Source organism: Pan troglodytes, chromosome 1, assembly GCF_028858775.2.
Source record: "Pan troglodytes isolate AG18354 chromosome 1, NHGRI_mPanTro3-v2.0_pri, whole genome shotgun sequence".
Lineage (NCBI taxonomy): Eukaryota > Metazoa > Chordata > Mammalia > Primates > Hominidae > Pan > Pan troglodytes.
In genome coordinates, this window is record NC_072398.2 from 97,474,545 (window position 1) to 97,502,543 (window position 27,999).

General features: G+C 52.7%; 2 protein-coding genes across 19 annotated transcripts; one reads left to right on the forward strand and one right to left on the reverse strand.

The window, feature by feature from the left end:
- Positions 1–1,339: 1,339 nt before the first annotated feature.
- Positions 1,340–20,868, reverse strand: RIIAD1 (regulatory subunit of type II PKA R-subunit domain containing 1). Of its 7 annotated transcripts, none has more exons than XM_063785408.1 (11): positions 19,944–20,859; positions 19,321–19,480; positions 17,775–17,870; positions 17,268–17,379; positions 16,415–16,524; positions 11,259–11,351; positions 8,783–8,859; positions 6,707–6,806; positions 3,326–3,372; positions 2,054–2,181; positions 1,340–1,458 (listed from the first exon to the last, which is right to left on the reverse strand). In XM_063785408.1, exons 5-10 carry the CDS (start codon positions 16,433–16,435, stop codon positions 2,130–2,132), a joined length of 390 nt encoding a protein of 129 aa, XP_063641478.1. In that variant the 5' UTR covers positions 16,436–16,524; positions 17,268–17,379; positions 17,775–17,870; positions 19,321–19,480; positions 19,944–20,859; the 3' UTR covers positions 1,340–1,458; positions 2,054–2,129. The 7 variants fall into 7 exon arrangements, with proteins under 7 accessions (XP_063641478.1, XP_063641448.1, XP_063641534.1 ...); XM_063785378.1 differs by having other exon boundaries at positions 20,504–20,780; XM_063785464.1 differs by lacking the exon at positions 6,707–6,806 and having other exon boundaries at positions 19,321–20,868.
- On the forward strand, positions 14,135–27,996 carry CELF3 (CUGBP Elav-like family member 3). Of its 12 annotated transcripts, none has more exons than XM_009431420.3 (14): positions 14,135–14,193; positions 14,967–15,072; positions 16,268–16,350; positions 21,526–21,574; positions 21,968–22,096; positions 22,239–22,318; positions 23,381–23,524; positions 23,668–23,809; positions 24,022–24,171; positions 24,583–24,648; positions 24,956–25,090; positions 25,349–25,492; positions 26,146–26,283; positions 27,872–27,996. In XM_009431420.3, the coding sequence occupies exons 4-13, from the start codon at positions 21,526–21,528 to the stop codon at positions 26,271–26,273; spliced, it is 1,167 nt and encodes a 388-aa protein (XP_009429695.3). In that variant the 5' UTR covers positions 14,135–14,193; positions 14,967–15,072; positions 16,268–16,350; the 3' UTR covers positions 26,274–26,283; positions 27,872–27,996. The 12 variants fall into 12 exon arrangements, with proteins under 12 accessions (XP_009429695.3, XP_016782596.2, XP_009429686.2 ...); XM_016927107.2 differs by having other exon boundaries at positions 21,971–22,096; XM_009431411.4 differs by having other exon boundaries at positions 14,145–14,193; positions 14,967–15,329.
- The last annotated feature ends 3 nt before the right edge of the window (positions 27,997–27,999 follow it).

Genomic DNA, 27,999 nt, shown 5'->3' on the forward strand with positions numbered 1-27,999 from the left:
TTTTTAGGTTTGCTCCCTGCCCTCATGGTGCTTTCAGTCAAATAGGTGAGATATTCAGACAGAAAAGAAGCCCATCTCCTCAGACTATAAACAACTCTATGGCGGGACTGTCTTTATGTCTTGCCCCCAGGACATAGCACAGCATCTCACACAAAGCAGATGCCCTATGAACATGTGCTAAATTCATTCTTTACTCAGGAAGGCATTGAAATGTACCTTAAGTGTAAATGTTTTAAAAGAAATGCATTTCTTATTTCTGCCAGGAAACCACCCCAAGAATGAACCACTATACTCTCCCAGTATTAAATCATGTGCTACAGCATCTTGGAGAACACTTTGCTCTCTCCCCACATTGTTCCAGGTCTCTTTCCCCAGGAAAGGTTCTCGCATTGTCTAATCTAACACTCCACATCAGAGATCCTTAGTAGGTGTGTGTTTTTTGCTGAAGGGTTCGTCTGGATTTTCTAAAGAAGGGTATCTTATTGTCAGTGCCATAGCTCCCGAAGTGTGACTCTGAAGGCACTAAAAATAACTCCTCAGGTTCCTATTCCATAGCTTATTATGTGTAGTTTTAATAGTTCTTTAAACACCCTGTTTTGTTGCCCTTTCTGCTACTGCAAGTGATGGCAGCTAGGAACAAGGCCGACAGAGACAAGGGAAATAAAAATAATACAACCCCTGCTTTGGTCTGGGCTTCTGTTGCTATGGTGATGTTGACAAATAACGCACAGGTGAGAGGTTCTTTCTACAGTGGAGCCAGTGCATCGTGCAGGCCAGAGGGGTAGGACATAACCATGAAAGACCGCCCCCCCGCCCAAGCTCCTAGGCCTGAAAAGGACTTACTGAGGCCATCTGGTCCACTCTCATACCTCTTACCTGAAATCAAGTGGATGGGCAGCAAGTTCCCAAAAATCCTCAAGAACAAAGCTCACAACTCCCAAATCCCTTGTTGGGCACATATTTCACAATATCCATGACCCTGAATGGGTTTTCTGTGGCTAATCTCACATTCTCTTGATGTCCTTCCAGCCCGATTCCTCTTACAATTGCTTCTATGGAAATCAAAGTTAATCATCACCTTACACTCTGTACAGTAACCCAGGAAGTAAGATAAACAAGAAAACAAAACCACAGCTGAAGCATGGACTCGCTTGTTTCTGTGCCCCCGTGATCAGCTGTGTTCTTCCCAGGGGGTGGGCACGACAGCCCACTGACCCAGCAAGAGGCCCCTGGCCGCCCTGAAAGCAGAAACAGGCCGGCTGCCTCACACGTCAAAGTGGGGCGCAGCAGCCCTCCCCTGAAGGATGGCTTCCTCCTCTTGAGTGAAATAAAGCAGAGAGAGCAGGAAGGTCCGTGTTTAATGAATATCTTTAAAAGCTTTTGCGACAGTAGACAGAGCCCAAGGCAGCTTGGAAACCCACACTGATGGCAGTAGGGCTCTCATGCCTCCAGATGACCCTGCAAAACAGAAATGGTTCCACCAAATTAGGAGTGTGACCTTTTCCCACCTCACATTTTTTTTTTTTAATCCCAGCTTTCAATATCATTTCAGGAATCATTCTGCCTGAAAAACGTGTGGTGGCCTTAATGGCACAGCCTGGCTTGAAGATGAGGCAGGAGTGGGAAAGTGCCCAATCCAAGAAGCAAGGAGGGAAACTGCTCACACCCCTTCCAGAAGCAATGGAACCGTCTCCCCTCTCACCACCAAGGTCACACAGGAAAGGCCACCAGCAGGAACATCATATTGATGCTAATGGCCCCCTCCCCATTTCCCTGTTGCCATCTTTACCCCTGAACTACTGTACTTCCACTTCCATTCCCTTAATCCATTCCACTACATTAAGAAGCTTCCTGCTACTGACATGACAGATCAACCCTGGGCCTCTCTTCACAGTCCCTAATTCCCCAAAACAGTAGAGGAAAAACTAAACATTTACATTAAACTTCTCTTTAAATTCTCCATTTGATTTCTTTCACACCCTGGACCAATAAACCAGAGCTTATTTTCACAAGAGTAAAGAAGCCTCTGTCTGTAAGTGAGGTTAACACCCACCCCGAGGCTGGATTCCGTCTGGTCTCTCCCAACAGCTGAGCATCATGATTTTGCTAATTAAGCCGCTTTCTTGTCTTTAATTAGCTGTATGTGAATCTTGTTGGGAAGTCTTGGATCCGTGAAGTAGTCTGGGATAAAAATCAAAAAGAAGACATCATCTATACCCAAAGGGAAAAGATTTACCCATGGAAGGAGACAGCTTACTCCACCAAAAAGTTAGGATGGCTTGGTACTAGCAGGACTGCTACTACTGGTGGCCCTGCTTTACAATGTAATATGGTAAAATGAACGGTCACTGCCCCCACCCTAGCAGTTCTGATTCTGCCAGCTCCAACATTCCCAGGAAGGGCTCCCAGAGGCTGGCTGCCTCCCCTCCACGCTGTGCCTGCCCCCACCTCCCACCTACCCCGAGTCGCACCGTTTGCTCCTCCGCCTGCTGACGCACAGAGAGCCATCAGAGGGCTCAGGGATTCTCTGGGTTTTCTGCTCCAGGCCCATCTTGGGGCCCAAATAAATGCCAAGTATTATTCTTGTCTCAGCTCCGCTTGCCAGCTCCTGTCTCTGAGCTATCACGCCTTCTCTGAGAATACCCTCTCAGAGGAGAGCCAAGCTCTCGCAGGATGACGCCAGATGAGGGTTTTTATACACCCAGCATACTGTGAATCAGAGGCAGCATCTGCTGCGCTAGCAAAGGCGTATTGAGATTCTGTTAGCAATGGTTTGAGGTCTGGGATGTAACCAATTCTCAGGACTAACAGGAACCAAGAAATCATCCAATCCATCCCTTTCCCTCTAAATACCATTGACCTTAAGGCATCTCGGGAAGCCAGTCCATTAGAATCACCTGGGGAGTCTTTAAAGCTATGTATGCTGGGCCCCACCCCAGACTAATTAAATAAAACTCTCTGGTGGTGGGGACTGAGCATCAGTAGTTCTAAAAGCTCCCCAGGTGATTCTGATGTACAGCTAGGGTTGAGAACCCTGCTTTAAGATTCCCAAGGGAAAAACTGCCGCTATGTTCCTTTGGGAATCTCAAAATTCTTAACAATCCTCACCATGAGGAAGTTCTGCCTCATTTCTTGTCTGTCCTGATTTTGAGGAAATGATGATGGAGGAAAGAAAAAGCTGAAAAAAGCTCCCTTTGGGGATATCAGGTGAAGGAGTACCCCAGACTCTGCAGGGAGAATCCTGGGCTTATTCAAGTCTAAACTCACAATCATGCTCCCTGCGCTGGCTTTGTCAGATACCCAAAACCGACGCTGCCTTACTCACCTGCAGCAAATTCTAGGATGTTGTCTGGTCTTTTCAAAAATATTTCTCTGGAAAACATTAAGGGATAGGATGGGAGGTAAAGTAGACTTTAAGGCAGGCTGTGGCTACTGCTTCAGGTCCTGTACTTTCACAGATGAACCTGAGACACAACCATCTTGGGAGTCAATAAATCCGCAGACTCCTGACAAAGACCCTTTCATTCATGATTTTCCTTCAACTCCGTATCTAAGGCAAGGAGTGAAGCATCCTAAATGGCAATACACTAGGATATTGCTTACGTCGAGAAAGAGCTGTGCTGCAGCCAAGTGGGGCTTGTCATTCCGTCAACAACCTTGTTTATGTGTGCATTTATTTATTTATTTGAGACAGGGTCTTGCTCTGTCACCCAGCCTGGAGTACAGTGGCGCGATCAACCTCCCTGGCTCAAGAGATCCTCCCATCTCCAGCCTCTCGACTAGCTGGGACTACAGGCATGTGCGATGGCTAATATTTTTTTGTAGTGGCAGAGTCTTACTATGTGGCCCAGGCTGGTTTCTAACTCCCAGGCTCAAGCGATCCTCCTACTTCGGCCTCCCAAACTGCTGGGATTACAGGCGTGAGCCACGGCACCCGGCCTCAACGATCATTTTCACTGAACCAGATCTCAAGCCAGGGGCAAGAGGCAAAGATGAAGAACATGCCGGCCGGCCCACGAATGGTGGGAGATATGCAGCCCCACAATGTCCTGAGTAAGCTTAACCATGAATTCAAGGGGCAGAGGGAGATACAATAAACAGAGCTAAAAGATGGACCGCAGATGGTTATTGGCCCCTCAGTCCAGCAAGGAGACACTGTGGTAACACCTGCAGGGCCAATGCCACTAGAGAGTTGAAAATGCCTTATATTGCATAGAGTTTTATGGTTCATAAAGTATGTTCACAAATATTGTCTCACTTTACAACAACCCTGTGAAACAACCATTATTATGCCCCCATTTTACATCCAAAGAAACCAAGCCTTCAAAAGATTAATGATTTGCCCAAGTTCATAAACTTGGTAAATAAAGTAAAGAGGGCCCAGGTCTTGTGACTCCAAGGTCAGTGCCCTCTATAATATGTTCTCTTGGCCAAGGCCTCCCAACTCCCCAAGAAGCCCCTCCTTCCTAACCTTCAAGAATTTTGCCCCCCTTCTCCTTCAATTCATTTTGATAATTATTGGGCACAAATTATGTGCAAGTAATTGCACTAGATATGAGTGATTGCTTTTTTCAAAATAAAATAAAATATAGCCCTACCTCAAATAATTTACAGGTAAGTAAAAAGGAAGAGGTTAGTTTCCAAATGTCCAAAAGGCCAAGGAACCTCTGACAAGTGCTAAAGAGGGGTATTAAATAGTGCTCTGGGAGATCAGAGTGGGGAGAGAGGTTACTGAGAGGGGGACCCCAACAATCTTCACAGAGCAGCTGGCATTTGAGAGGACCCTTGAAGTACACATGGGATTGTAGTAGGCAGGATGAGGGTTGAGGGACAAAAACATTCCAGATCCAGGGAAACAGCAAGAGCAAAGGCCCAGAAAGAGAAACAGTTTGTGTTCTATAGACTATGACTTCCTTGAGAGTAGGAAGTGGGTTGTAGACACCTTTCTATCTTGAGTCCAAAAGAGCACTCAAGAGGCATCTGTGCCTGAGCTCCACAGGGTCAGCAGAATGAGCAGAAATGTGGTCTGGCTTGAGTGAGGGACGCATGCAGGGAGTAGTGGGAAACAGAAGAGGTTCTATTACGGAGAGCCTTGAATGCTGGGGAGGGACATTTATACTCAATTTGAAAGACAATGGAAATAGACAAAACATGGCATAACACATGCTGGAATATTATACAGCAGTGAGAATGGAGGATCTACAAGATACGACTGAGCAAAAGGAAACAGGCACAAAAGAGCACATAGTGTAAAATTCCATTCATATAAAATACAAAAGCGCACAATAAATCCGTGCTAGTAGAAGCCAGGATTTAAGGGGAGTGACTGGGAGGGGCACAAAGGATGTGAGGTGTTGGTAAGGTTCTATTTCTTCATCTGAACAATAGTACCATGTGTATTTTCACCCTCTGACAGTTCATCCAGCTTAGGATATGTCACTTTTCAGTATATTTCAATAGAATTTTAAAAAACAAACCCAAAAAAGCAACGTTGTGGAACTACTGAAGATTTTTCCAGCCAAGGAAGGAAGGACATGATTACTGCTGTATTTGTAATCCCAGCACTTTGGGAGGCCGAGGCAGGCAGATCACGAGGACAGGAGTTTGAGACCAGCCTGGCCAACATAGTGAAACCCCATCTCTACTAAAAATACAAAAAATTAGCCGGGCCTGGTGGCAGGCACCTGTAATCCCAGCTACTTGGGAGGCGGAGGCAGGAGAATAGCTTGAACCCAGGAGGTGGAGGCTGCAGTGAGCCGATATTGCGCCACTGCACTCCAGCCCAGGTGACAGTGGGAGACTTCGTCTCCAAAAAAAAAAAAAAAAAAAAAAGGCCAGGCGCGGTGACTCATGCCTCTAATCCCAGCACTTTGGGAGGCCCAGGCAGGTGGATCATGAGGTCAGGAGATCAAGACCATCCTGGCTAATACAGTGAAACCCCGTCTCTACTAAAAAAAAAAAAAAATGCAAAATAATTAGCCGGGCGTGGTGGCGGGTGCCTACAGTCCCAGCTACTCAGGAGGCTGAGGCAGGAGAATGGCGTGAATACGGGAGGCGGAGGTTGCAGTGAGCTGAGATCGCACCACTGCACTCCAGCCTAAGCGACAGAGCGAGACTCCGTCTCAAAAAAAAAAAAAAAAATACTTTCCACAATTTCATACCTGGCTATCTATCATATCTGCAGCACAAAACCTGAGGTTTCTGTGTACCTTAAAATAAGTCAGATTCCTACTCTTTCCATTTTTTAGGTCCAAAACTCAAGGTGTTAAGAGTTTGGTATGCTGTATTTACCAATATAGGCTGGAGAATTGTGGCTGAATGGCCATAAATCATTAGGATCTAAAAAACCCAAGTGGGGAGTTTGCTTCCCAGAAAGAACCCTTCAGAGCTTCTTTTGGCTTGGAATGTATCAACAGCAGATATCTGCAGAACAGACAAGGACAGGCACGGTGCTCAGGACTCTGCCCTCACTTCTCCCTTCTTCTTTTCTCATAGGAAGGACCATGTGAGGTGGCCAGCAGGGACAGAAGCTGATTCTGGTTCATCCTGGTACCAATCAAAGGGAACAATGACACCAAACAAACAAAAGTAAACCCTAAAACTTCAAACACTAAACCCTCTGCAAGCTCCACCCAGGAAAAGAGGTCAGAAGAATTTCAGGTAGAGTAGCTTTAGGGACAGCAAAAAGAAAAACCTGGTGGCCTACCTGGCCTTGACAGGAACATGGTAAGAAAGGAAAGGAAGTATCTGGGGCTGTTCCCACAGCAGCCAGTCTCAGACACCCAGACTGCTCCTGGAAACTGTTCCTGGACAAAGAGAGAATCAAGGCCATCTCTGACAGGTGACTGAAACAACTCATTCTTATTTATCAGCCCCAAGCATTCTAATCCTGTTGTTTGTGAGCAATGCAAATGTTGATTTAGTTTCAGCTTTTAACTTCTATCCCCAATCTCTCTGCTGGAACTACTACTAACTTGGAGAGCAAGCTCCCCAGGATAGGAACAATATCATCTTATTTCCCTTTAGAAGAAAAGTTGCAAAAGGTGACGGCCTGATCCTCAGGTCTGATATTGACAGAGGATCCCTAAACTCTCTTTTGCCCAAGGCTTATCCCTGGCCAACCTTCATAACTGGATAGGTTTCAGTTTTCTCTGTTTCCTTCCCCTATCTGCCCTCTGAGAATTTGTTGCCACTTGGAGAAACGTCTATAATATGAATAGTGAGTTTTTTTAATTTTTATTTCATGAGATAGAATCTTGCTCTGTCGCCCAGGCTGGAGTGCAGTGGCGCAATCTCGGCTCACTGCAACCTCTGCCTCACGGGTTTAAGCGATTCTCCTGCCTCAGTCTCCCAGGTAGCTGGGATTACAGGCACGTGCCACCACGCCTGACTAATTTTTGTATTTTTAGTAGAGACGGGGTTTCCTCATGTTGGCCAGGCAGGTCTCGAACTCCTAGCCTCAAGTGATCCACCCCTCTCAGCCTCCCAAAGTGCTGGGATCACAGGCGTGAGCCAACGCATCTGCCTGGCCAACTTTTTTTTGTTTGTTTGCGATGGAGTTTTGCTCTTGTTGCCCAGGCTAGAGTGCAATGGAACAATCTCAGCTCACTGCAACCTTTGCCTCCTGGGTTCAAGCGATTCTCCTGCCTCAGCCTCTCAAGTAGCTGAGATTACAGGCATGTGCCATCACGCCTGGCTAATTTTGTATTTTTAGTAGAGACGGGGTTTCACCATGTTGGTCAGGCTGGTCTCGAACTCCCGACCTCAGGTGATCCACCCGCCTCGGCCTCCCAAAGTGCTGGGATTACAGGCATGAGCCACCTTGCCTGACCTCGCCAACTTTTGAGAAGACAAGGGAGGGCCCGCCTCTGGCTATAAGCACACAGTCCAGACGGGAAATGGGGACCGACTGCTTACAGCACAATACAGTGGGAAAACCAGGGGTTTGAATCCTGGTTCAGCAACTTTGGGAAGGTACTTCACCTTTCTGAGCTTAAATTTTCTCACTTATAAAATAAAAATGACAATCACCTGTCTTTTGTGGAGGTGCTGGGAGGATCAGCAAAAGTGTTCCAAGATGCCACACACTGCGTGGGCACTGGGAACACAAACACACTCCACAAGCTCGGAGCTTTGGACCAGTAACAGAAGATTGACAGCTCAATTACAATACAGTGTGGTAAGTGCTAATGTAGGGAAACAGCACAATGCCTGGAGATGGGTGCCATTATAATTATTTAAACCTTGTCTATTTGTCTATAACCAAACAGCATTTGAGATAGCTCTATTGTTTTCATCTACTGATGCTCCGTGATTTATTTTTTTAATTCTCCTTCTTCATCCCATTAGGATATGTTTCCATTCAAGCAAATGCCAGGCTGAAAGGAGGGTGGGTGAAGGAAAGAACGTATTCCAGGATACGCTGGTAAATTGTCTTCTCTTCCCCAAGAAAAGAGTGGCTTCCAACCCTTGGAATTTTTCTACAGTAATGTTTTCAAGTAGGGAAGGGCCAACCAGACAACTGATTTTTGTTTTAAGTTCAACTAGTGATTTTGTTAAGCTCCTATGGTTGAGAATAGTGTTCTACACCCAGCGGATGGCTGTTGGGTTTCGCAACGCCAAATTCCCTCTTCCAAGTGTCATAAGGTATGTATTTATCCTTACGGTTAAAGTAAATGAATAGACATATTTTTAAGAATTTAGAGATAACTGAAGGAAACCTCTAGAGATAACGAAGAAAACCCTGCGTGCCACAAATCCCAGAGCCTGGAAAACCACCTACCTGAAGAAACCACTTATGAGCCACTCTACTTCTTTGTGGGTCCTTAGGTACTTTTCGTTAGCAATCCGAGTCTGAATCTGGGGGGCAAGAACAAAGGGTCACTTCCATTAGGAGACAGATTCAGGGTTCAGCCCTGGAGATGTGAAGGGCTGCGGGAAACGGCGTGCGCATTTAACCCAAGTCTTTCCCCAGGATGCTTGAAAGTTTAAGCCACCCATCTTCTTACAGATAAAATATCATTCTGCCGCCTGTTCAGGATGAGGGGCCTTAACTAAGGTCGGATGTGTCTGGCAGTAATTTCGGCCCATTTCTCTGGCCGAGTCCCTGAGTTAGTTCTTTCTGCACTCTCAGATGCCCGTCGCGCTCTGTGCTGGGATCAGACGCCTAGAGGTCCGCCGGGGGTCTCCCCTGCGCCCTCCCCACTTTATCAGGGAACAGGCTCCCGCTCCCCTTCTCTCGGCGGCTCTCTTCCCAGTCTGGGGCCCCAGTCCTGGGGGAGCCACACTTTGGTGGACGCTGGATGGGGGCGCGGGCGCACCCACCTTGAATTTTCGCAGCTGCTCCAGCTGCGCTATGCTAAGCGCCCCGGGGTCGGGCCGCTGCAGCAAGCCTGGCAGCGTCTCCATCTTGCTGCGGTCGTCAAGGCGACCGGCCGCGAGCTGACGAGGCCCCGCCCCCGGCCCCGCCCTGCCCCCAAGCCCGGCCCCTTCAGCGAAGCGGGGGCTAGGGGCTGAGGGAACTGAGGGGTGAGCTCCGGGGCGGGGGCTTGGGGGGGTGGGTCTCTAAAGGATCGCCTTTCCCGGATTGAGGGACTGATTTCTGGACTTAATTGTATGTGGAATGAGCCCTTTTTGACCCCACCCAACTTCAGGGTTTTTTTGTTAGCTCTAGAGTAAAACAGGAAAAAAGGTCTCCCCGAATCTGCTTCCAGACTCCCTCACTTGGACAGAAGCTAGAGGAAGCCTAGTACTGGGGAAAGAGAACCCAAGCTTCTTCCCTTTCCACTGGCCCAGAAGCCAACCCGTCCCTCTGTCCTGTACACATTCGACACTGGAGCCGTGGATTCTTCAAACAACGTGGAAGCACCCCAGAACATAGAGTGAGCTGAGTTCTGCAAAGGAAGGAACGTTCTGTCCGACTAAAGATGCTGGAAAGGACCTGGGGGACATTCTGCCAGAATTTCCCCCTCTTGGACTGACTTTTTTGTGTAGATTAACTTTCTCTTCACCCTGGGCTCCTCATAAATTCTAAATTATTTTCTTCCACTCCCAACTGAATACGGGAGGAGAAAGGGAATTTGGTCTTCAAGATTTGTTCTTCTAGTATCTAATTAAGAAGAGAAAGTGAAACATAAAGCCAGAGAGCTGAAAATAGCCACGAGAAAGGGCATGAGCCTGTCTGTCAATACACACATGCCGAGCTCCTACCCCCACAGAGATCGTGCTCAGCAGAGGCCTTCTGAGAAGCAGGAGAAAAAAGGGAGGCTGTCTTCTCAGATTTGTGAACAACTGCCCTAAGGAGCAAGAAAATACCATGAGAAACAAGCTCAGCATTAGGCCCTGGCGGTGGAGGGGTTATCATTGGTCTGCTTCTGTCCTTTCCAGCAAAGACTGAGGAAAAGAAGTGAAAGTGTTGGCAGTTCCCAAGCCAGGAAAAACCACAAGAAGTAAATTAGATAGTGGGCTACAAGCCACTTCCCAGGAACCCCATCTTGGTTAGTGATCATTTTGGTTGATTGTCTTTTTTTAAGAGAGAGAGTTAATAGAGTGAGAGAGAGATAAGCTGCCATCTGTCAGAAGTGATTTTTTTTTTTCCCGGCAGGAGCAAGAGGTTAACCAGAGATAATGGTTCCTCTTGGCCAAGATCTGTCTTTTCTCCCCACACTCCCTCCAGAGAAGCTGGTGGTGGCACCTCCAGAGCTGTGCCAGCCAGTACAGTCACCACAAGCCACCTGTGGCTCTTGAACACTTGAAAAGTGGCTGTAGGTGTTAAATGTGCAGCAAATATAAAATACACACAGGATTTTGAAGGCTTGGTATGAAAAAAATCTCATTAATAACATGTAATTGATTTACATGTTGAAATAGTATTTTGGATATATCAGGTTAAATAACATTTATTATTAAAAGTAATTTCTCTTGTTTCTTTTTGCTTTTATATATGGCTATTAGACATTTTTAAACCATATATGTGGCTTGTATTATATTAGACAATGCCAGAGCCTGGACCAGCAAACCTACACACTCAAACACACACAGGCATGCACAGTGTTCTCTACCTCCCCACCTCCAAGTAGGAAATGATTGATACCCTCCGTCTGCCAATCTGTGATCTTCTTGTGCTTTGATAATCAATCAAGCCTTTCTTCACTGATCACATCCTATGACCCAAATGCCCATGTATGAGAGGGGCTACTTTTTGTTTTTTTAACAGCGTCTCAGTACTCACTATTATGTATTGTGTTGGCCTGTCTTACCTTCCACTTGAGGTGGAAGCCACTTGAGGGCAGGAAGGTTATAGAATCAATTCTTTGTGCACTCTCATAAATTCTGCTGCAGATGTCTTCACTCTGTATTCAATCAGGGAAGCCAGTAAGTACTTCATGACTAGCCACTCTGCCCACACATACCACCACATTTTGCCCTTTCTGAAAAATATCCCAATTATCCAGCATTTCTCATTTCCTAAGAATCTAAAGCCAGGATCAGAGCTCTCCCTTTATAAATTCAATAATCTTTTTATGTAGGGCAGCCTAGGTTTGACTGCAGAGGAATAAAAAAGAGGGTGAGCTTGGGGGTGGTGGGCAGAGAAAGTATCCTGGAAGCCTCTCTCTCTCCTAGAGAGAAACTTTCCAGAATAGGCATCTGAGTCTCAGGGCTCCCCTGCCTTTACCTCACAGGACTCCCATCCCATGGCCTGAAAGAACACCAGAGATGTGTTCACAGTCACTCAGCAAGGAGAGTATGATGAGTGGTACCACTCTTCTCCCCTAAACCCTGCCTCTTCTCTCAGACTGACACCTTTGGGGACCACAAACTAAGCAAAGGACTGGACGCATTTTGCTGTCTGCAGCTGTCTCCCCAATTACTGACTGGGAGGAGGAGTGAGGGGAGTTCATTTTAATTCATTTTTGTGAATGTTTAATATTTCAATTAATATGATTAGCCCCAAGCCTGAATGAGCAGCAGGGTGGCAGATCTGCTGAGAAGACATAGAGTAATGAGATCAACAGGGCCATAGGGTCTTCCCCTTCTCCATCCTCAGAGGACATGATCTGTTTAGCATCTCCATAAATACCAAGATCAGATTAGAAGGCAAGGAAAGGAGCAGTGGGGGTGGGGTAGGTGAGTGGAAAGTTACTTTCAAGATGTGTGTGCCCTTCTTGATTCCCTGGCTCTGCCGTCATTCGCTTCTTCTGAGCACCCACCACTGAGTCCTCTAGCACCTCCCCCCACTGCCACCCCATCTTAGGGGACCCTACTTGGGGGACCCGGGCATCCATGTGATGAAGTGTAATCAAGTCTACACACATACACATTCACTCAAATGCAAGCACCTGCCAGAGCGTGGCTCCAGGCCACAACAAAAAAACAGGCTAAGGAAGGATGGGAGGTGGTCCACAGAATCAAGCAGTAAAAAGAAAGACTCTCTCTCATCCAGGGCTTAAATGGAGACAGAAGAGGAAGAAAGGCCAGACTTCACCACTGCTCCCATTCTCAAGAGGAATGTTTGATGTGGGAGTTAAATGCGTGGACTCAGGAGCCAGACTGCCCAGGCTCCAGTCTCAGCTAGACCTCTTTCTAGCTGCATGGCTTTAGGCAAGTTATTTCAGCTCTGTGTCTTGGTTACCTCCTCTCTATTTGGAGATGACAAAATCTACATCATAGGGGGGTGGTGAGGGTTTAGGAGTTAGTAAATATAAAGCACTTGGCACAAAGCCTGGGACACTGTAAGAGCCATGTAAGCACTGGCTGTTACTATTATTTCCCTTCCAGAAGAGAAGCCTGCCTGCCGTGATAGCTCAGGAATGGAGGCCCCTGGGACTCAGCTGGGACACAGTTTAGAGACACGAGTGCCTCTGTGGAAACAGCAGCCCTACCCCGGGGGAGAAGAAGGGAATGACAGGAAGACAGGGTGCTCTACAAAAGCCCAGAGCCCCAGGAGAGCCCCCGTTGCTGAGCACTGACAGAAAGCAAGGGCTGCCACCACTGACAAGGTTTGATGTCCACAGATAATCCCTGCACTGAGGGCGTGCTCTGAGTGGGCCCAGTGCATGGAGGGGTCACGCTCCCTCCAGATCGTGGAGCCTGCCAATCATCCATAGAAGTATCCATGGTCAGGGGAGCAATGGTCCCCGAATGTGCCTCCCCTGCTCTTCTGTGCTACCTGGCTCAATTTGAGTCCAACTCAAAGAACCCAACTGAAGAAAGAAGCAAAGGAAAGAGTAATTGGGTTTCTGCATCCTAAGGGGAAGCTTGACAGCTGTGGTTCTTCCCACTGAAGGAATCAGGAATCCACTGTTGTCAGAGGTTGTTTGCATGGAGTGTTTGTTAAGCTCCTGCTACGCATGAGCAAGACAGGGTGCTAGACTCTGTGAACAGTAAGATGCTGAATTAAACGATGTCCTGGTCTTCAAGGAGCTTACAAGTGAGAGCGCCCGCCGCGCCGCCTCCGCGGCCTCTCTGCCCACGCACTTATACACACAAACCCCCCAGAGGGAGAGAAGGGGGCATCGGCAAATGCCAGAAAGCTATCGTTTTTCTTGGTTCCTTTTCTGGAAAATATACAGTTCTCTTTCTGCATTCTTCTCATCCTGCTCTCCCCTTCCCCACGTCCCTTTCCATTTTTCCTCTCTGCATTTTTTCTTTTTCCCCCAGACTCTGCGACCTGCTTCCCTCTCCATCTATATCTCCTTTCCCTTCAGCCTATGCAACCGTCCTTTCTCATTTTTCTTTCCCCTGATTTCTTTCCTTGACTCTCTACTCTTGGGGCTCCCCAGATGCCGGGCTCCCCTCTTTCCCCGCCACCCCCCATCTGCTGAGTCTTCCAGCACCGGGGACAGCTCCAGCCCCCGGAACAATGGACCCCACTTTAGGGTTCCTCTATAAATTCTCCATCTTAGTGCTTTGCCCAACTCCTGACTGGGGAGTAAGATGGGGGAAGGGTTATTATCAACAGGACCAGCTGCTCTTCTGGGGGCGGGAAGGGAGTCAGGGAGGATGGAGATAGAAAGAGGGCGTGGCTCGTGCCTGGATTGTGCGTCCCTCTCCAGGGTAGAGAATTTGTTTTCGACCCCTGAGAGTGACATCACTGATGTCAGGGGAAAGGAGGTGGGAGTGGGGAGGGGGGTGTGGAGGGGGGAGGTTTTTGTTGAGGAGAGCGCGGCCGGAGAGCAGAGCTCCGGGACCCAGGTGACCGGGAAAGCAGGCAGCCCCAGCGGCGGGAGCAGCCGGCAGCAGCCCAGGCCCGGGGACTGGGGTGGGGGTGGGAGGGGGGCTGAGGGGAGGACCTGAAGGGGGGCGGCAGGGCAAAAGGGACCCCTGGAGCCCTGCCGCCATCAGAGATCAAGCATCTGGCATCAGGGATCTTCGGACCCAGCAGAAGGATCCGCCACAGGGGAGGTGTCCTCCCAGGGAAGCCAACGAGAGATTCACCTGCCCCACATCAGGAGTGGGCCCCACTCACTGACGCTGCTGGCAACCATAGCAGGCCCCTTAACCCCTCAGTCTCCTCCCCATCACCCTCCTCAGGCCCTTTCCCCGCCTCCAGCTCTCATCTCAACTCCCAGTTCCCAGCCCTCTAAGCCCTAGCACCCCCGGCTACCACCTAACCCTCCAGGTCTTGGCCATACTCACCCCCATCCTGGGACATTTGCCAGATCTCTGGGAGGGAGATCGTTTGTTTGGGCGATGCCCCCTGGTGGCATGACAGCGTCTGCCTAGACCCCTGACCCCTAGCACTCAACTCCCTGGGCCTCCTTTGTGTGAAGAGCCGCCCCTCTGCTTAGCAGCGTGGTTGGGGGCCAAAGGGAAAGCCAGCCCCGGCTGGGCCCCCGGGCCCCACCACTTATCTCCTTGCTGGGCAGCTCCCCTTGGCCTTTGGGCCTCTCCCTGCTCCTCTCGGCCCCTCCTCCTGGGCCGCCTCAATGAAGGAGCCAGATGCCATCAAGCTGTTTGTGGGGCAGATCCCGAGGCATCTGGAGGAGAAGGACCTGAAGCCCATCTTCGAACAGTTTGGTCGGATCTTTGAGCTGACTGTCATCAAGGACAAGTACACCGGGCTGCACAAGGGTGAGGGGTCGGGCAGGCTGAAGAGGCTTCGGGGTGGGCTGGGAGGCTGGGGGAAGTTAAGCCAGGCTGGAGGGGTGGAGCGGCTGGGAAGGGCTGATGTGGAAGGAGAAGAGTTCAGGCCTGAGGAAAGTGGATGGAGGAGCTGAAAAAGAACTCAGCTAGAGTGATCAGGAAACCCCGGTGAAGGACTAAGGAGGGCCTCTTTTGGCTGAAGAGTTGTCAAGACGGCTGCAAAGATGTGGATCCCAGACATATGGGTGTGTTGATGTCATGGGATGAACTCAAGAAAGAATGGAGGGACAAGAGAGCTGGTTTGGGAGATAAGCAGCTGGGTAGGGGTGTGTGTGTGTGTGCGTGTGCAGCAAGACTGAGAATCTGAGCAGCCTCAGATAATATTGGGATGGGGGTGAGGACACAGGGTCAGGTGTTCAATGTGGAAAGCGTGGAGCTGGACTGGGCAGGGCAGCTCCAGGACTACAGAGAGGGACTAGGAAGCAGGGCATGAAGGCTGGAGATTGGTAAAGATCTGGAAAGTGTGGGAGGCTTAGAAAGTTAAGAGAGTGGGGGAGAAGGGAGGGTGCTCCTCAGGCCTATCCAAGGGCTGTGCGGCTAAGTGGGGGCGGTCAGGGTCAGCACTTGGAGAGCTCCACGCACCGGGGATCCCAGGGGCCACACTAGCTCCCCCTCAACCTGGCACAGGGAAGAGGCACTTCCGGCTAACTGTTCTTCCCTTCCCTTCTCTATTTCACTCTCCGTCCTCCACCTGCCTATGGTGGAGGTGAGGAGAGATGAGGAAATAGGGAAAATGGGAGAAGAGAGGGATGATGGTGATCAAGATGGAGGGAGGTGGAGGTGAGGGAGAGAGGGGAAAGGAGAACAGCTCAGCAGGAGAGAAAGCCACACTACTCTTACTTGTCTGGCGGTCACATGGTCCTTCTCTCCCTACACAAAGCCCATCTCCTGACAGCCCAAGTGTCCTCCCTCTCCCATCACCACCAGTATTTAGGCCTCCAGGTGTCTGCCCCACTTCTGGGCTAGAGTGTCTACCCCTTGGAGACACCTCTCTACCCCAGCAGGCAGAAGATGACAAGAAGGGAAAGCTTCCCAGTCGTCAGTCTTTGGAAGGGAGCCTTTCAGAGAGGGGAGATGGAGGACTCACCCCCCGCCGTGTTTCTCTGCCCCTGCCCCTCCTCAGGATGTGCCTTCCTGACATACTGTGCCCGGGATTCAGCCCTGAAGGCCCAGAGCGCCCTGCACGAACAGAAGACGCTTCCAGGGGTGAGTCCTGCCCTTTGCAGGGCCAGGGGACTGAGAAGGGCCATAGAAGTGGCAGGAGACTCACCACCCTCCTGACACTGAGCATATTTTCCACCTCCTCTCATCACCAGGAAGTCCCCCTCTCTCTCTGTAGCATCCATCTTTCTTGCTGTAGATGCATGCATTTCTTGTTACCTGGAGAGAAGGAAAGCAGCGATTAGTGGCGTAAACATGACTTTTACCAGGAGCAGATGCAGCCCCTTCCCCACTTCCCAAGCTGCCCATGGGGCAACACTAGAGGGAGGACTCGCTGGTTGGAAGGTGTGGGGAAAAGTCTCTGGACACCAAGTGTGGATCAGGGTGAGCAGGGGGGACCCAGGCACTCTTTTGTCACTCTGGAAAGGCAGGCTGGGTGGCTATGAGATGAGGGAGGAGTGCCCGGAGAACAGGCAGCTGGTGCCGGCTAGATTGGCATCTCGGTGCTGGTTCTTGAGCTCTCATCTCCCTTCTGTCTCCCAGGAAGAGTCCCAGGAACAGAGCCACAGAGCATCAGGGTAGAGCAGGGCCTGGGCAGGCCTGGGCAGGTCTGGGCTGGAGGTAGGCCTGGAAGTAGCAGGCAAGGGCAGGGACAGACATTGTAGAGGATCAGGCCTGATGCCACCAGGTATGCCCAGGGAGGCAGGGGTGGCCTCAGAGGTGGCCCCTCTCCTGCAAGGTCCTATCTCTTTGTGTCTTCTTCCCAGCCAGCCTTGCTGATTGTCCCAAGCCTGGGCTGGCAACTGAGGGCAGGAAGAAAGAATCTTGGACTGTCCCCCTCCCCCGGTCACGGAAGCTGGGGGGAAAGGATGCCCCCACTCCCTTTGCTATCTGTCTGCCCTGCCTTCTCCCAGACTGTGAATCCCAGCAAGTGCCTTCCTGAGACCTAACTCCGTCCCCACCTTCAGCAAACATTTGCTCAGCAGGGTCTGGGTGCCAGAGACACATCTGTCCTGGCCTCTACTCCTTCTCCAACATGGGAAGTGGAGAATGCTGCTGCTCACCCATCTCTTCCTAAGAGGGAAATAGAAAAAACAGATGGGGAAAGGGCAGGTGGGGACCCGAGAAAATTAGAACTGCTGCAACCACCCCCAACTTCAAACCCTGCATAGGTCCATGACCCAGCCCTTCCATGGCCTCAACCTTTGAGTACTGCTAGGAAAGCAAAGCCAACTGCGGCAAATCCACCCAAACCCCCACGCCCACCAACGATCTTATCCCAGTCGGTGTCAAGAATAGGCATTGCCTGTCACAGCCAGAGTTAAGGGCCATGCACGTGTGTGAGCTGCAGGACCCAAGGCGAGCGTGTGTTTGTGCACACAGGCATGTGAGCTCTTGACAGGCCAGATGTGTGGGGTTTGGGCACACGTATCCCTGGGAAGCCTGGTCCCCATCCAGTCCCAACTTGCCTTCCCTGCTTTTCTCTGTGGAGGCCCCTCACAAATCAACAGTTTTCATCTCCATTGCTGTTTGTCTTTTTCTGTTGTCTCCCTATCTCAGAGCCCCTGCAGAAATGAGAGGGGGTCAGAGGAAAAGGTAGATAAAGAGGACTGGAGTGGAGACATGGATGAGAGACAGCCTGGGGATGGGCATGAGCCCCAAAGGTCATGTGTACCAGCTGCAGGTGTCCACCCTAGGTCTGTGCCCCTCCAGCTGCCTGGCAGCTCAGGCAGAGCTCCATCCTGGGTGTGGAGAGGCACCACCTGCCCTTCTTGAGGAAGTCCAGCCCAGGGTGGGGGTGAGGAAGAAGGGCGCCTGGCTAATGATTGTCTAGCCCTGCTCCAGAGCTTCTAGGTGACGCTGAATTCTCCACTTTAGCCCTTGTCCCAGGGGACAGAATCCAGAGGGACCTGACACAGCTTCCAGTAGGAAATGAGGGTTCCATCCTCCAAGAGGGACCCCCATCCAAGGGGTTTGAAGGAACAGACCCAGGGCAGTTGTGGGGAGCAGATGTCTGTGACCCTTTGTCTTCCCTAAGTCTTCTCCTGCTACCTGCATTCTCCCCTCAGTGTGTGTTTGCACGTGTGTGTGCATGCAGTGTGTGTGTGCATGCATGAGTGTGTGTGCAGTGTGTCAGCTGCTGCATAACTGTTCTTCCTACTGTTTAATCTCCATGCCTTCCTACTGCAGGTTTTTTTTAAAAATCAGACATTTAGCCCCCTCTCCTTGCTCCCCATCTCTGTCACCCCAAAAATCTAGAAGGTGCTACCATACTAGGGTGATATTTTGGGCTGCAGAGAGAAAGAGAAAGAATGGGGGCTGGGCCTATAGCTGTTGAGCCCCATTTCCTTTTCTCTCCCCTAAGAGTTCCCAGGAGTGGCTCTGCCACAGGTCCCTGAATTTGTCCTCTGAGCAGGGTGTGGCCTCATGGAGGTGGTGGAGCGGGGGTTGCCCTCTGTCCAGCTCTTCCCCCTTCACCCTGAACCAAAATCCCACTTGGGGGACATGGGCCTTCCCTGTCGGTCTGCAGTCAGGAAGGTGGATTCTGGCCCCACGGAGAGAACCTGTCAGTGGTCTGGGACGCCGGGAACAAGTGTGGAGCCAGGAGTGGCAGGACCCCAGGCTGTACCCTCAAAAGAATTAGATTTTGTGAGAACTGTGAGGTCTTCTTGGAAGTGGGGTTTTTGCTATTGGCGAGAAAGATGAAGGCCTTAAAAGTGACCGTGGTGGAGGGGCTCGGCTATACTGGGTTGGGATATAAATAGCCACTCCTTCTTTGGGAGGCCCGAGGGAGGGCTTGTCACCTGGTGGGTAGTAACTAGGGAGGAAAGGTGCTGCGCCTGGTTGCCAGGTAAACAGGGCACAGCTGGACTCAGGGGAGGGGGCAGGTGTGTCTGAGCTGAGCTAACGAAGCCTGAGCTCCCCACAGGAAGTGCCAGGCCACGAAGAAGGAGGCTGGGAAGGGGACACTGGGGCGCCAAGGGTCCTGTCTGTGAGGGTGTAGGGGGAGCCTACCGTCAGCACGGTCCTTGCTGTGGTCTGTACACTTGTGTGTCTCTTTGTGCGAATCCACATCAGCCGTGGGTATTTCTCGAGATGCTATTTTTGTGCCTGGGAGCCTATGCCAGGAGGGAACTGCATCCTTTCTCTCTGGGTCCCAGGTTCCCATCTCCATCTAGAACAGCAAATCCCCAGGCCTGCTGGGAAGGGGGCTAGCGCCAAGCGTAAGAATCCCCCAACCCTGGTTCTGATTCTGCTTCTTTTGGCGTGGGTGTAGGGGTGGGTGCCTGGCTGCGGAGGTGCCTGTGAGGGAATTTCCTGAGTGCTTTGGCTAGAGCACAGGAGAGAAGGAGGTGAAAGCCCATGCACCCTGAGCATCTGCCCCCACGACACGCTTTGCTTGCGCATGCGCACCCGCACACACATGCCTAAGGAGATTGAGCCTCCGATGGGATAATCCCAGATTGGCGGGTGATAAAGCTGGGGGCAGATTGGCTGGAGGATTTGTGTGACTGTTACCCTCCCTCCTCACCAGCTGCTCTCAGATTCAGAGATTTGGGGGGCGGGGGTGGGGCCCTGGGAAAGGAGTATCAGTTGAGGTGGGGCTTAGGTTTGGTCCGAGGCCGGGAATACCTAACTGGTGGAGTCGGCCAGACTGACTGGCATGATGCGACACCTGGGTGAGGATCCAGGGTGAGAAGGGGCAGGAGCAACTGTGACTTCTGCACTTCTCGGCGCTAAATGATGCCACACACAGGATCTCCACATGCTGGAGCCTGGAGCTGACCGGAACCTGATTAGACATCGCCTGGCCCACCCCGTTGTTTTACAGATAAGGAAGTTGAGGTCCAGAGGGGACTAGTGGCTTGTCCAAGGTCGCCCAGCTAGTAAGTGGCAGGGCAGGGCTAGTCCTCAAATCCAGGTCTCCTGACTCCCAGTCCAGTACCTTTCCTGAGGGTACCTCTAGCCTCACCCTCAGAATGTAAATTGAGGTTTAATTTTTCTGGTCACTGGAACTACTGCCCCACCGTCAGATGAGTGGGGCAACCAGGTGTGGTTCCAGCTGTCAGAGTCCTCAAGAGCGAAATATTTTCAGACACTAAATACTAAGTCCTTCTCCTCTTTCTCCAGTTCCTATAATACTCCCCACCCTGGTTAAGAAAATCAACCTGCAGGAGTAATTTCCAAGTCCTCTCACCAGACAAGAACATGGAGAGTGGAACTAGGAATTTCTCCATTTCCACTGAAGACTGAACAAAGGGAGATACTGCAGGGGTCAGGGAGAGGTTAGAGCTCTGGAGGACTTCCGTGCACAGGGTAAATTGTGAAGGAGCACGGGACAGCAACTCCTCCTTTAGAGCCCTCCAGGCACCAAGGATTTGCTCTGGAGGAGGGAGGCAGGAGAAGGGATGGGATGGCCCCTGCAGGGCCTGCTCTGCAAGCCTCTCTCCAGAATCAGGAAGGTTTTCTGGGCCCCTCCCCCACCTCCCAGCCCCCACCAAATCCTCCACCCCCAGCATACCCTGTTACCACCCCCCACCCCACTCCTTCTCTGGGTGTGTGGAGCAGCAGAAGTGATGACGTCACCACGGTCGCCAGGGCGACGGGGACGGATAAATCAGGCTGAGTGGGCGGTTGCCATGGTGCGCATTCTCCCGTTGCCACGGAGACTGGGCATCTGCTCCCTTTGTGCTGCCCGAGTGCCTTCCCCCTGGGGTCAAGGGGTATAGGGGGGCAGAAAGAGAGGCAGACACACCTCTAGAGGTCAGAAGGAAGTCTGGGCCTCTGTGGGGTCTCCCTCAGTCTAGAGTCCTCCTTGGGGCTTCTTCAGAGTGGCCTCTGTTGCGCCCACTTTGTAGAATTGAGGCAATTCTTATTAAATAACTCCTTGGTCGGGCTCTCTCTCAGGCCCCGGGTCCTATGTGCAGGCCCCCTTCTCCCACTCAAGACAGCAGCACCCATCCCTGGCCAAGTCATCAGGAGCCCAACCTGAGCCTGGAGCTGTGCCCATGAGCCTCTCCCTCTACATCCTCTCTCTCTGTGCCTCTGATCCCCTCAGGCCTTCATCCTGAACAGTGTTAGGCCCTGTACCTTCCTTCCCATCAGAAACTTAGAGGGCCTGGGGCTTGCCCCTCTAGTCTCTCTGCAGGGCCTGGCCTGGGAGGGCTCTTGGGTGTTCAGAGGAGGTCCCCAGCAGCTGCCTTCTCTTCTCTCCTTCAGATGAACAGGCCGATCCAGGTCAAGCCAGCCGACAGCGAGAGCCGAGGAGGTAGGTTCTGTGCCTTTGGACTCTGTCCCTCTCCTCCCACCCCCAGGCCCAGGGCCTGGAGTTGTCGAGGGGTAGCATTTCTTGAGGGAGAAAGCCTGATGATTCTGAAGAGTTCCCAGCTGCGGTGAGATAGGAGTCAGTGTGGCCAGAGGGGGTGAGATCTGGGGCGGGTACAGATGGCAAAACTGAGGCCCAGGGTGGAGTGCGAGTCCCTCAGAGCTGGGATGAGCACCCTCTGCAACTATACCCCATTCCCCAACCATCAGCCCCTACAGCCATTGGACCCTAGGGTAGCGGAAGTAGTGTTAGGAGCTCCAGGGAAGGGCGGAAGAAGGGCTGGGAAGGCAGCCAGGAGGCCCTGAACATGCCCTCCTCCTGTGCCCTACCACCCAGAAGACCGGAAGCTCTTTGTGGGGATGCTAGGGAAGCAGCAGACAGATGAGGACGTCCGGAAGATGTTTGAGCCCTTCGGGACCATCGACGAGTGCACTGTGCTCCGGGGGCCAGATGGCACCAGCAAAGGTAGTCCACCCACTTCCCCCTTCCCCACTGGGCCCTTCCCCTTCCTGTTCCACCCCCAAGGCTCCCTAGGCATCGGGTTCCACCGCGGGGTCCCGTGGGGATGGGTGCTTACCCCTCTCCTCCTCCATCTCAACCTCTCCAGGCTGCGCCTTCGTGAAGTTCCAGACCCACGCTGAGGCCCAGGCGGCCATCAACACCCTTCACAGCAGCCGGACCCTGCCAGTGAGCCCCACTCCCCTGCCCCCGGGCCTCTCCTTCCCACCCTGCCCACCTGCCAGGCCCTGGCCCAGAGAAGCAGTCCACTCAGGATGGGCTATTTGAATTTATTGGAAAGGAATGTCCTGGCAGAAGAACCAAACTGCCTAGGGACACCCTCACATTTCAAATGGCACTTCCCCACCTCCCCACTCCTCCCCTATTCCCCATCCACCTTCAGCCAAATTCCCTCACATCCCTCTCCTTCTCCCTCCATTCCCCAGCCCTCCCTTCACCCCCATCTCTTCTCCAGCCTTCCCATATCCCCCTACCCTCATTTGCTGGGGCGCCAGGACACTTGCTTAGAGGCCCCACGTGCACCCCTCTTCCCTGCCCCTGCACAGCAGCGTTAGGTCAGTGACCAGTCTAGAGCCCACCTCTAAATTGGAACTGGCTGACTCAGAAGGCTGTGCACTTCCCATAACTCACAGCTCTCCAGCAAAGGCTGGGCAGACATTTCACGGGGACTTGGTGGAGGGGACACAGCATTGGGTAGAGAACTGTGTCCAATGACCCTATGCCCCTTCCAGCTTTGAGATTCTAGGATTCTACCATCATCCTTGCAAATGCTCCAATTTGGTTTTTATTCAGCTCAGACTAGTATTAAGATTTGAGGCACACCATGAGGACTGGGGTGTGGGGGCAGGAGTCGTGGTAAGGCACGCAGGGCAGCTACAAGGGAAGACTAGCCTGAGATTAAACATTTGCTGTGGCGACCCAGGGTGGGGATGATTTCCAGTTCAGAGTCCTCACAGAGTAGCCAATGATGCCCTTTTCATTCCGGTAGGCCTTTCACTTTCCAAGCATGTGCCTTCACATTCCTCATTTTTTCTTCTAGCCTCTTGCACATCCTAGCATAGGGAGAGAGTGGGATTAATATCTCCCCATCTTTCATACGCAAAATGGTGGCCGCCCTCTCAGAGAGGCCAAGCCATGCCATGGGGGTGGAATGGAGACCAGGTCCTGAGGGCTTTGGGGAGGAGAGACCCTGACCCTGCACCTCTGACCTGTGTGTGGGCCCGTGCCCAGGGTGCCTCGTCCAGCCTGGTGGTGAAGTTTGCTGACACCGAGAAGGAGCGAGGTCTCCGCCGCATGCAGCAGGTGGCCACCCAGTTGGGCATGTTCAGCCCCATCGCCCTCCAGTTTGGAGCCTACAGCGCCTACACCCAGGCCGTGAGCACTGCCCCTGATGCCGGGCCAGCCCTCCTGACCCCCTGTATCTTGCCCCCACCCTCCCGATGCCAAGGCCCCGGGCTGGGAGGGAGCCAGGCTGGGGCACAGGGGGCCTGCCCCACTCTCCTCTCCCCTCCCCCCAGCTGATGCAGCAGCAGGCGGCCCTGGTAGCGGCTCACAGTGCCTACCTCAGCCCCATGGCCACCATGGCTGCCGTGCAGATGCAGCACATGGCTGCCATCAATGCCAATGGCCTCATCGCCACCCCCATCACCCCATCCTCAGGTATGGCCTGGGCAGGGCCGGGCAAGGGAGCTAAGCATGGTAGGGGTAGGGAGGGGCACAGGGCATTGCTCAGGGAAGCCTCAGGGTCTGGGAGGGACTCAGGGGTCAGAGAGGCCTGCTTCCTCCCCTCTGCCCACAGACTTGCTGACTGGTTCTCTGCCTGTGTGTGTGTCTGCTCCTCTGCTCTCTCCCTGTCGCTTTCTCCTCCCCAGGAACCAGCACCCCTCCTGCCATCGCTGCCACGCCTGTCTCTGCCATTCCGGCTGCCCTGGGCGTCAACGGCTACAGCCCGGTGCCCACCCAGCCCACTGGGCAGCCTGCCCCTGATGCTCTGTATCCCAACGGGGTTCACCCCTACCCAGGTGGGACTCTCTGCCTGCCCACTTCGTCCCAGCAACCATCTAAACCACCACTCCCATTAGGGAGGCAGGACACACCTTCCCTCCCAGCTTTGGGGGTTACAGGTGCTTCCTCCTGCCCTGCCATCCTGGGCGGGGATGATCCTTCCTGTTGGGCTCGGCCAGGAAGCTGAGGTGTAGAGCGGTGAAGCGACCTGTCCAGGGTTGCAAGACAGTCAGACCCAAGTCTTCCTAACGCTGGGCTCTTTCCCCTCTTCCCACTGCTTTGTGCATTTCCGCCTTCTCACTTCACACCCCATGCCCAGAGAAGCTCTGCTCCCCACCTGCCTGGCCTCGGCCCAGAGGCCCAGAGAGGCACTGAGGGCCCCCACTCTGTGCCAGGTCCACGCTCATAGTCTGTGCTGCTCTCCCCAGCCCAGAGCCCCGCGGCCCCCGTGGACCCCCTGCAGCAGGCCTACGCAGGGATGCAGCACTACACAGGTGAGGCGCCCTAGCCAGGGCCCCTGCTCAGGTGGGAGAGGTGGCAGGAGGAAAAGAGGCCCAGTAACTGGGTCTGGGCTTCTTGGCTCCCTGCCAATCACCCTCTTCAGGCTTTACTGACAAGCCCAACTGTGGGGAGGGGTCTTTAAGGGCAGCACACCCAGGGGTCTGAGGCAGCTCCTTCCCTGACCACTTCTCAGCCCTGCAGGTGCCACTGGCCTGGGCTAGGGGAAGGGAGACAGGGTTGGCTGAGAGGGCTCAAGAAGTCAGGGAAGCCCCATCAGCCTCTCTCTTCTCCCCACCCCAGCAGCCTACCCAGCAGCCTACAGCCTGGTTGCACCTGCGTTCCCGCAGCCTCCAGCCCTGGTCGCCCAGCAGCCCCCACCACCGCCTCAACAGCAGCAGCAGCAGCAGCAGCAGCAACAGCAGCAGCAAAGAGAAGGTGCTGGCTGGGGCCTTGGGAGACAGGAATGCCCTCGTTATGGGCTTGGGGACTCCCTATCACCCCGCGCTGAGCCCAGCTCTTGCCCACGTGTCAGGATGAAAGCAAGTGGGGAGGGAGTGGCCGGAGACTTGGCCCACACTGTCAAGGACTGGGACTGGAGGGCACTCCCAGGCTCTGCTTTCCCTGGGACATTTGCTTCTGGGGTGTGTGCCTCCCAGTCACTGAGCTCTTTCTTCTGTCTCTGTCGCCACCCAGGCCCTGATGGCTGCAACATCTTCATCTACCACCTGCCCCAGGAGTTCACTGACTCAGAGATCCTCCAGATGTTTGTCCCCTTTGGCCACGTCATCTCAGCCAAAGTCTTTGTTGACCGGGCCACCAATCAAAGCAAATGTTTTGGTAAGAATATGATATGGCACATTTTTTGCCATACTCCAAATCAGGACAAGGTCTAATATATTTGAAGGCATTTATGGTCACAGTGGACCCAGTATTTGAAATACTGATTATCCAAGAGTACAAAAGAGCCATTTTGACACACCCAACATGCCACACCCAGCTGCTGCCTCGGCCCACCTCTTCTTCCTTCAGCGTTTCTCTTAAAAACTGGCCAAATTCATGTCCCATGAGGTCTGAAATAGGCTTATGGTCTGGGGATGTTTGGTTTGCAAAAGGTGGGCTTGGGGAGTCGGTTTTAGCTGCCTTCACATCTTTGAAAGTCTTCCTCAGGGGAGAAAGGGAATGTTCTTCTCTGCTTCAGAAGCCATTTAGGGTCTGGAAGTGGCCGTTTTCAAAGGGCAGGCTCAGAGCTATCCAGGCAGAGGAAGGGGTCACCGGCACAGAATGCTGGGAAGAATGTGGTAGTTGGAGTGGCTGGACTGGATTCATCCATTCAACCCATCAATCAACAAATTCCTAAGGAATGCTGCTATGTGGCAGGCAGCTTTCTAGGCATTTGGGACACTTGGGAGACACAGGGTAGTGCCAGAGGTCTCCTAAGCACGGAAGAGCGAGGTGGGGCTGGGCCGGGCCTTATGCCCCTCTCACCCCAGGCTTTGTGAGTTTCGACAATCCGGCCAGTGCCCAGGCTGCCATCCAGGCCATGAATGGCTTCCAGATCGGCATGAAGCGCCTCAAAGTCCAGCTAAAGCGGCCTAAGGATGCCAACCGGCCCTACTGAGGGCCCCCAGGTGGGTCCCGCTCCGTTGTGGCCTCCCTCCCCAGCTTCACACACTGCAGCCAGGGCCCTCGATTGGACTACACACCCCACCCCTGTCCTCCACCACCCTCAGGGATGCCCACCCCACCCTTGACCCTGGGCACTTGAAGCAGGGGGCTGGGGCAGCTCCCTCAGCTGTTTTTCAATAATCTGAGTCACTCTCTCTCTCTCTCTCTCTCTCTCTCACACACACACACCCTCCGTGACCCCAGAAAGAGCCAAGTCTTTGTATATATGTGTCCACTCCCTGGACCTTCCACAATATCTGGTCTCGTTTGTCTGGTCAGTGTCCATGTCTGTGTGTGTCTCTTTCTGGTTTTCCTTCGGGTTAGAGTGGAATTAGGGGAATAGGACTGGAGGATTAAGGGGTTGGCTGAGGGTGCCAGAGGGCCCTAGAATCCTTGGCTCCTAGAATCTCTGTTGTCCTGAGAAGTGAGGACATCAGCCCTGGTTTCCCTGGACTTCAGGTGATTTTTCCCATGTAGCAGCAGACCCATGGGGCAGCAGAGTGCACAGGACAGACTGGGGGAGCCCATTTTCAGGCCTCTTGGGAGTTGCTCTGGTTTAGGTGGAAGAGGTTGAAATGTCGCGCCGCCTGTGAAGTTTACTTATCAGGTCTCCTCCACCCCATTGCTGGCCACCACCTCAACCTCATGGCCACAGAGCTGTGAGCCTTGGTTACTTTCGCACTGTTTAATCTCCTTTGGACCAAACCCTTGAGAAAACACAACCCAAGAAAAATACCCACATTTTCTGTTTCTCCCCTTTCCCCCCAATCCTGGCTGCTTAACTCCCCCAACCCTGGGGGCCCCCCCAGCCCAGGGCCCGTGTCCATTGTCGGCCGAAGCCCCCATCCCCGGACCCCTGCTCCGGGCCCCTGTAAGTTGCATGGAACGAGCGTGTTGTCTTTGGAGCCGAATGTTTGTTCTTTGGGGAGGGGCCGCGGAGGGAAGCACCCCCAAGCCCAAGGTCAGGGCCGGGGGCAGCTCGCGGGACGTGCTTGGTCTACAGTGGTTGGTGACTGTGGTCTGTGTTCTGTGCATTTCTCTCTTGCTTTCTGTGTTCCTTTCCAAAAAGGAATGAGAGCACTAACTGGGGGCCGGGGGTGGTCTCACCCCATGAGACTCCATCCCTGAGCCGTGACCTGGGCTCTGCCCTGGCCTTCTCTGCGGATGTTCCCTTTTTCCAGGTGTCTGTCTCTTACACGCACCCCCTTCTCTGTCTCTCTCTCCATTTCTCTGCCTGCCTGTCTGTTGTCATCTCTTTGCCTCTCTCCCCCTCCAGTCTTTATTTTTCTCATGGGCTGTCTATTTCCTTCCTAATACCGTTTGGTTTCCTGTATGGTTTGCCCCCTCCCTCCTGTCTCCTCTATCCCTGCTCTCATGGCTGGGGGGTGGGGGCAGATGGGTCCGTTTGGACTGAGGCCTGATGATCTGCCTTCCTCAGGCAGCCCCATCCTAGATGCTGTCGCTCACCCCAGCCCCCTCCCCTCCCCCAGAGCCCGTGATCCGCATCGGCGGTCTCTTCCCCATGCTTCACCCATGTTTCTTCCTTCACAGGTCTGGAGATCCCAGAGGAAGGGGCGCCTCACACCCTCTTCCCACGACTGGCCCCGGCCCTCTCCGCACACCTGCTCTGGGCCTTGACTGGGTTCTGGGGCAAACGCTGCTTCGTGGCCCCCGGGCCA

Coding starts and splice junctions, on each gene's coding strand:
- CELF3 (XM_054686475.2), top strand. CDS start 14,928: ATGAAGGAGCCAGATGCCATCAAGCTGTTTGTGGGGCAGATCCCGAGG. Junction 23,810..24,021: donor CCCCATCACCCCATCCTCAG/GTATGGCCTGGG, acceptor TCTCCTCCCCAG/GAACCAGCACCCCTCCTGCC. Junction 25,493..26,145: donor CAATCAAAGCAAATGTTTTG/GTAAGAATATGA, acceptor CTCTCACCCCAG/GCTTTGTGAGTTTCGACAAT.
- RIIAD1 (XM_063785408.1), bottom strand. CDS start 16,435: ATGCTCAGTGTCAGGAGGGTG. Junction 11,352..16,414: donor TGCTCAGTGTCAGGAGGGTG/GTGAGTCTCCTG, acceptor GATTGAATACAG/AGTGAAGACATCTGCAGCAG. Junction 3,373..6,706: donor CATGTTCCTGTCAAGGCCAG/GTAGGCCACCAG, acceptor AATGTTTTCCAG/AGAAATATTTTTGAAAAGAC.